The following is an 8332-nucleotide window of genomic DNA, read 5'->3' as shown; positions in this document are numbered from 1 at the left end:
TATGTATGTAACTGTATGTAAACTGAGAAGAAATATGATTACAGACTTGATTCTCTAGAAGCCAGGTTTTTAGGTGTTTACCAAAGGAAGTGAGAGTGGGTAAGTCTCGTACGGCATTTGGTATTGTGTTCCAGGTGTGAGATGCTCTGTATGAGAACAGTGACTGGCCAAAGGTACTTTTTCTGAATGGAACTGTACAGTCACCTCTAGACTCTGCACATATTTATTTAGTGGAGGTGGAGCCAAACCATTGAGAATTTTGTACACAAGAATACAATCAGAATATTTTTGTATGTTTTCCCAGCTCAGGAGTTCATATTTCTTCAGAATTTGACAGTGGTGGTATGTGTTCGGCTTTTTAGCCAAGATTTTCAAGGACTGTTTGTATGCAATTTCAACAGGCTTAAGTGTGGTTTTACATGCCATTGCCCAACTAGTTAGACAATAAGTCATATGTGACATTATTATGGCATTTAAAAATAGTTTGGATGAATCGAGAGTTAAATTATTCCTAATATATCTAAAGTTAGAGAGATTAAGTTTCATGTGATTCATTAATCTTTCTATTTGTTGCCTAATCTGTAACTGCGAGTCCAACATGATTCCTAGATATTTAAACTCTTGTACAACCTCAATTTTCGTTCCTTGCACATATACGTGAGGATTTGTATCAGCACACCTCCTAATTGAAAAGAACATACAGACAGTCTTTGATACATTAAGATGTAAGTGAGAACGTTCTAGCCAATTTGACACATCAGACATGGCTGCTGATAGATATTGTGCAACTTGATATTTGTGTGTGTTCATTCCGACTGCCACATAGTAACCATAAATTAAAAAAAAAAAAATGTCGCGTATACATACTAAAGCTGTTGCTTTGTAATTTATATAGATGTTTTGTTTAAAATCGCCCTGGCTCTTCTTTTTGTCTTTTCTATATTTTGTACGTATTAATAACTGTGTTTGGTTTGTTAATGTTAATAAAGTTTTTTCACATAAACAAATATTAGTAAATATTTATCATCTCATCAATATTTGGACAACAGAGTACTGAGTTTCGAGATGCTTGCGATAATCGTTCTCGAAATTGTATTTCTTATCAATTTAGCTTAGTTAAAGGGATATTTTATTGACAATCTAACATCAATATACAAAGACAGAAAAAAAATGGTGGTGGTTGGGGGCGCGAATCTTTTTCTTCTTGGTAGGGGCGGGCGTGAAATAATTGAGAAGCACTGCTAGTATATGCAGACATTATATTCATAGAATCTTGCAGCCCGATTGAACCACAGCATTGTTGCAAGTTCGGTAGGAGAAACTTGAACGTCCCACTGCTGGAACAACAGCGGCTTCTCGGGGCATAGGCGGAAGTGACGCGAGAGATGACTCGCCGATGTGGCGTTAATTTAGTTGTTTTTTTTTATCAACCGAATTAAAATATATAAAATATATATTAAAATAGAACAGCCAGGGGTAAAAAACAAACGCAGAGGTAAAGAAATATATTTAAAAAATACGTGCTTAAAGCATGACGTCATTAGCAAGCGCGCAGCTTCCGAAGGGCCTCGACCACATCCACCGATCCGTCCACACCGAAATAAAAACAACCACCGCTAAATTCTTCTGATTTAGTGTGGAACTGACTGTAATTTTCTCGCAGGATTTCCAGTGCTACTCTAAAGGACGCCGACATAATTCATTAAGTCTTTGTGTCCCGATAACCTCATCTTCACGCGTTGATGCTTTTCGGCGTAGTTAGCTTAGCTTGTTAGCTAGCTAGCCGCTAACGAAAAGAGGCACATGACTCATCGCCAAGCAGAGATCAAGTGTGGATTTTTTGGGATTGGCGTTTGAATATGTGTGAAAGAACGACACCCAAGTACAAAGAGGAACTTTGTGGAATAAAAGAAGAGAACGAGCAACATCTTCAACTGCTGGGCGAAGTTAGCAAGCAGCCTCGTGTTGTGCCACTCAAAGCAGGTTTGTACACGTCTTCCTCTCATTTGCTTTGGAAAGAACGACTTTCTGTCGTTAGAAATATGCATCACAACATTAAGTTGTTTGGGGAAATGCGTTCACTGTTATTGTCATTTTATTTTTAAATGTTGCCTTTGTTGGAGTTGTGTCACCGTGGAAATGAGAAGTAGTTCGTAAATCAACCTTTGAACGCCAAACTTACTCCAATGCGTGTTCGTTTTTTGTACTCAAGAAGAAAATGGTCAAATAAAGACTCAACAACTGATTAGAGTTCCGATATTTAGTTTCTTCAATTTCTGGAGTTAAGGAAATACTTCAAAGACATCTGGGCGGCTTTTTCTTAATCTCGCGAGAAAACTGCACTCGGGCGAGCACAGTCGAAAAATGCGCCCCATCTTTCAGCCCAGCTTCAGTCTTTATAGGAGTTTTTTATGTCAAGGGTCATGTAGGTTGAATCGGTTGAATCGGTCGTCCTCACTCCCTCCCACGACACGGGTCCACATCCAAGGGAAGGTCCTCCCCAGGTTAGTCATCGTGTGGATAGTTGATTCTCGTCTGGTCGCCAAGACTGGCACGCCAAGTCTGGCCTTCTCCGGCGGGCAGTCTCTCCGTCTCTCTCCTCGCTGGCATTCCTCTGTATTCTTGTTGGTGTGCATGTGTGCGTGTGTATGTGCACATGTATATGCAAGTATACGTGTATGTGCATGTGTATGTGCAGGTGTAAGGGTGTGTCCGTGTGTAAGTGTATGTGTGTATGTGTGTATATGTTCGCGTGTATGAGCAGGTGTATGTATATGTTTGTGTGTGTATGCGTATGTGCATGTGCTCCGATCTCCAATTGTTCTGTCTTTCGGAATGTGTTTTTTTGATAGCGTCTGTGTGAGTCCTGCAGTGCCCAATTTGGTATGTTTGCATCTCTACAGCCAATGTGGAGAATGTGCTTTGTCGTCTTTGTCCATGAAGTGCTGTCAGTGTGAGGGCAGCTCAAGGAAATGCTATGTGTGCAAATTTGTTCTCACTACTGAGAATTTCAATAAAGTTCACACATTTCAACTAAGTACTATAAATTTAGCATATGAGAATAATATAAGAAATCAGTAAACATCAGGACTACAATCCCAGTCATTCTTGTGACCCATGCTTCTAGTTTCATTTGATAAATGCTTCTTGTTTCATCCATGTTTAAAATATTTAGTAAATATGAACCTGCTAACTTTAATAAACGACATTCTGTCCCGCATGTGTTTAAAATAATGCCAGTATTCGTAATACAATCCTTCACCTTTTACTTGTCGGTTTGCCGAACATTTGTTTATGCCAAATGAAATCAGTGCAGAAAATAAAAACCAAAGAATAACCAATAGTGGGGGGTGAACTCCATTTTTTTCCTTTTTTTTTTTTATAAAATTTGAACTGATTATTTAACATTTTACATTTTCTGTTTTTTATATCTTGTTCGAGCAATTCCTTACGGAAGGAATTCTGCCTGACTCTGAAAAATGTGCACACTGCAACGAAACCTCAATGGCGGTTGATAAATTTTAGTGAATAAAACACAGAATATTAATTATTTTTTTAAAAAATCAAGTACGTATTGGTCTTATTGTTTGTCTTTTTGTGTCCTGCAGACGTCAGTGAAAACGATCTCTGTTCTGTGAAAGAGGAGCCAGACTTGACTCACAGAAAAAAGGAGGAGGAGGAGGAGGAGGAGATCAACAAGTCACCAGTGAACGTTGTCCCTATAAAGACTGAAGATGAAAACAAGGATGAGAGTGAGGACAACAGAGGGGCGGAGCCTACAAGCAGCAGCTCAAGTCATTACGTGACAACAGAAGGTGATGAAGACCACTGGGGGCCATCTCAAGCACAAAATGAGGACACATTATCAGGCGCTCGTGACTATGAGGATGATGATAATGAGCAAACTAAAGGTGAAAGGGCATGTCACACTGACTCATTAACTTCAAAGCTGTCCTTAAAACCACACACAAGAACACACAGTGGAGAAAAAACGTTTTCTTGCTCGGTTTGTGGAAAATGGTTCTCTGAAAAGGGAAATTTAACAGAACACACAAGAACACACACTGGAGAAAAACCTTTTTCTTGCTCAGTTTGTGGGAAAAGCTTTTCTCTAAAGTCACGATTAAAAGAACATACAAGAACACACACTGCAGAAAAACCTTTTTCTTGCTCAGTCTGTGGGAAAAGCTTCTCCCGAAAGTCGCATTTAACAAGCCACACAAGAACACACAGTGGAGAAAAATCATTTTCCTGTTCAGTTTGTGGCAAAAGCTTCTCTCAAAAGTCTAATTTAACAATCCACACAAGAACACACAGTGGAGAAAAACCTTTTTCCTGCTCAGTTTGTGGAAAATGCTTCTCTGAAAAGGGAAATTTAACAGAACACACAAGAACACACACTGGAGAAAAACCTTTTTCCTGCTCAGTTTGTGGCAAAAGCTTCTCTGGAAAGTCTAATTTAACTAAACACACAACAACACATAGTGGAGAAAAACCTTTTTCATGCTCAGTTTGTGGGAAAAGCTTTTCTCTGAAGTCACGATTAAAAGAACATACAAGAACACACACTGCAGAAAAACCTTTTTCTTGCTCAGTCTGTGGTAAAAGCTTCTCCCAAAAGTCGCATTTAACAAGCCACGCAAGAACACACAGTGGAGAAAAACCTTTTTCCTGCTCAGTTTGTGGAAAATGCTTCTGGAGAAAGCCATATTTAACAGAACACACAAGAACTCACAGTGGAGAAAAACCTTTTTCCTGCTCAGTTTGTTGCAAAAGCTTCTCTCGAAAGTCACATTTAACAAGTCACACAAGAACACACAGTGGAGAAAAACCTTTTTCCTGCTCAGTTTGTTGCAAAAGCTTCTCTCAAAAGTCACATTTAACAAGTCACACAAGAACACACAGTGGAGAAAAACCTTTTTCCTGCTCAGTTTGTTGCAAAAGCTTCTCTCAAAAGGCACATTTCACAAGTCACACAAGAAGACACAGTGGAGAAAAACCTTTTTCCTGCTCAGTTTGTTGCAAAAGCTTCTCTCGAAAATCACATTTAACAAGTCACACAAGAACACACAGTGGAGAAAAAACATTCGCCTGCTCAGTTTGTGGCAAAGGATTCTCTCAAAAATAAACTTTAACAAAACATAGAAGAACACACAGTGGAGAAAAACCTTTTTCCTGCTTGGTTTGCGGTAAATGTTTCTCTCGAAAGTAATCACTCAAGAACACACACTGGAGAAAAACCTCTTCCATGCTCTGTTTGTGGAAAATGCTTCTCTGACAACTGGGCTTTAACAAAACATAGAAGAACACACCTTGGTGAAAACCGTTTTTCCTGCTCAGTTTGTGGCAAGAGTTTCTCTCAAAAGTCGTATTTAAGAAGCCACCCAAGAACACACACTGGAGAAAAGCCATTCAGTTGCAGCGTTTGTGCTAAAAAAATCCGCCACTAAACAGCATGCTGAGACACACGATTGTGATGGCGAGATTAGCAGCGATCCTTGAAGCTAACAAAAAAGACAAAAAACTGAAGGAACTGTCTCTTTGTGGTAAGATGTAAATGTGATTTTGAATAAAATATGATGTTTTGAATTTTGCAAAGCTTTTTTATTGACATTAAGCCAATGTGATCACTGCCAGAAGAACCATTAAGTCTGAGTGATGATGAGTTTTTTTGTGTGTGTGTTTACATCGAACATGTAAATGAAATTAATTGCCTTTGCCTGGAACAACATTTTTTAACATTATGCTTTTCAGTTGTCTTTTTAATCGTACCTAATGGAAAAGGTGTGAGAAGAAACTGTGCTTATGCAATCAGTGCCTTCCACAATCATCAATAAAATCACTTGTTCCACTTGCTCAACTGGCCTTCATTATGCTGTGAAAAGGTGAAAAACTGAACTAGAAGTTGAACTATAAAAGGAACCAGAAAGAAACGCAAATCGGCTCAGTTTCTCTCAAAGGTTTTGGTATGTCAGGAGTTGGCAACTTGATGGCGACTGGAGTCAGCGTTCATTTGTCACCACTGAGGAGATGATTCGCATCACGCAGTTCGTTGCTGCTGCTGTCTGAATTGGACCCGGGTGGCCACACGCGAGCGTCCCTGAATTTCACCGGCGGATCTTCAGCTATCCCACGTCTGACCCCAGATTGTTATGGAATTTTCAGCAGTAAGGGAAGATCAATGAGATAGTCTGGAAAATAAATTGTCTTTTGGGTCAGTCTGCAGAGTGATCTCAGTGGGAGAAGTGCTGGGAAGATACTGATGCACACAGGAAGATGAAAATTTATTTGACAGGAACTGTGGAATCTTCAAACAAAAATATATTTTTTCTGCGTTTATCATGAAATATTTAAGTCCTTATATCAACACTGTAATCATTTTTAACACTAACATTTAGGACATAAAACAGTGACGTATTTTAATTCAAAATTCACAACCACGTCGCTGGCGAAAAACCCTGTAAAAAAAGGCAAAGGTTCAAGCATGTTGACATAAAGTATCACTTTATCATGTCAACTGTTAGTAATAGGGAAATACATTTGGAATACTGTCCAACCGACGACATGGTGTCAGATGTTTTAACAAAACCGGAAACAAACGTTAAATAAATACATGTCTCAAGTTCATATTTGGGAACTAAAATGTTTGGTCATATTGTTGGAATCTTAACTATTATCTGTACCAAAAGTTTACCAAAATGGTTCGAATTAATTATCTGACTCCATTAATGGTTAACCAAACACGACCTTCATTCATACAACAATTATGCACACTCGTTTTTGAGAGAAAGAAATGACCAGGAAGCCGGCAACTTCACACGGGAGCGGATTTATTTCTAACAGGAGATCTAATACAAAGCCTGGGGCTCGGTTCCTACCATTACAGCTCTGCGCGTCCCTGTACCCAACAGAGGACGACGCCCCGCCCGAGTTGCCCAGGATCATTTATACATTTCAACAAAACAAAGCAAAGACATCAAAGACTAGTCTCCTATTTGCTATGTGTCATCTGCAACTAACTTGAGCTTTCTCTTATTGGATATCTTCACCCCGCATGATGGCGGGTCAGCTCTTCCCATGTGCGCGCGCCAAGGCAGTTGTTCATGCGCTCAACTGCCCATGAGCCACTCGATCTGTTATTCCACTCTCACGGTCGACCGTCTGACCATCTCACACAACAGCACCTGGATGTCCTTGATGTCTGGAACTTTTCCGCGTCAGCTCACCCAGTTCTCCGACGTGCGGCTCGTCCTGCACAAAACATCTGCCACCTATGCACTTCACACAGCCTGCCCTGACCTTTTATTGTACATTGAATTAAAGCACAATCAGTACATATCTTTATTGCACTAAACTGAATAAACTTGTAGTCAATTGTATAAAATCCTTTAATCCCTCACATGGCCTCAGCGAACTGAGGCCGTCACCCCCACAAAAATAAGAATAGAAAAATAATCAAAACAGTAAAAAATAAAAATGTAGAATGATATATAAAAATTGTATTCCCTCTCATGGCCTCAGACAACTGAGGCCATTACCACTGACTCCGCTGAACCCCATGGACCTGCTGGCTGCCAGAGGAACTGGCTGTGGGCCCGACACGGGGATCATCATGTACTTGCCACCCAGTGGCAGCGGGCCCAAGGTGCGTTCAAGGCTTATAACTGTAGGAGATCTGATACTGTCATGACCCGCGTTGGTCATGTCAGTGTTTTTTGTTATTCTTTTTCTTCACCTCCCTGCCATGTCTTCATTCTGTTTAGTTTGTCAGCTGAGTAGGGGCGTTTCCCCTCAGCACTCCGTCCCCACCAGCCACGCACCTGTTCCCCATTAGCCGCGCACACCTGACTCCCATCTGCTCCCCTAATCAATAGACTATTTAACCACCCCTGTCTCGGCGGCGCTCAACGATCAGCCGCCGCTCCAAGTTCCTTTCTTGGGGGCGTTCCACGATCAGCCCAACGGACCGCCGCCACTCCGGGTTCCTGTCTCGGCTGCACCCGCCAGCCCACCGCCGCCCCGAGATCCTGCCTCTGCTGCATCCGGCGTCCCGCCGCCGCTTCTCGTCTCAGCCTCGTCAGCGGACTCCATGTGGCGTTCAGGTCCTCCCGGACGTCCCCCCGAATGGCCACAGTGGGACGTATTGATCTGGCCACCCGCACGGCCGCCTGAAGGGCCACGAAAAGACTCGCTGGTCTGGCCTCCCGGACATCCCCCAGACCGGCCTCGAACAGGGGTTGTGGTCCCGCCTCCCGACCCCTTCCGCCCACCCTCGTCTTGGACTTTGTTTTCGCTTTTTCTTTTTTTGCCTTGTTTGGGACGTCTGGAATCC

At 41.5% G+C, this 8332-nt stretch overlaps 1 protein-coding gene across 1 annotated transcript; it reads left to right on the top strand.

The window, feature by feature from the left end:
- The first annotated feature begins 1566 nt into the window (after positions 1 to 1566).
- On the top strand, positions 1567 to 5854 carry LOC148342472 (uncharacterized). Its single transcript, XM_088288814.1, has 2 exons — positions 1567 to 1983; positions 3609 to 5854. Exons 1-2 carry the CDS (start codon positions 1860 to 1862, stop codon positions 5126 to 5128), a joined length of 1644 nt encoding a protein of 547 aa, XP_088144940.1. The 5' UTR covers positions 1567 to 1859; the 3' UTR covers positions 5129 to 5854.
- Positions 5855 to 8332: the final 2478 nt, after the last annotated feature.

The sequence above is a fragment of the Idiotropiscis lumnitzeri genome, chromosome 2 (assembly GCF_059441095.1).
Source record: "Idiotropiscis lumnitzeri isolate Australia: NSW breed Sydney's pygmy pipehorse chromosome 2, RoL_Ilum_1.0, whole genome shotgun sequence".
Lineage (NCBI taxonomy): Eukaryota > Metazoa > Chordata > Actinopteri > Syngnathiformes > Syngnathidae > Idiotropiscis > Idiotropiscis lumnitzeri.
The sequence above is the reverse complement of the archived record's forward strand: the minus strand, read 5'-3'. Positions and strand labels throughout refer to the sequence as shown.

Bases quoted from the DNA above. Each gene is read 5' to 3' on its own strand.
- LOC148342472 (XM_088288814.1), top strand. From the start codon at position 1,860: ATGTGTGAAAGAACGACACCCAAGTACAAAGAGGAACTTTGTGGAATA. The intron at 1,984-3,608 runs GTTTGTACACGT...TGTGTCCTGCAG, and splicing joins TGTTGTGCCACTCAAAGCAG to ACGTCAGTGAAAACGATCTC.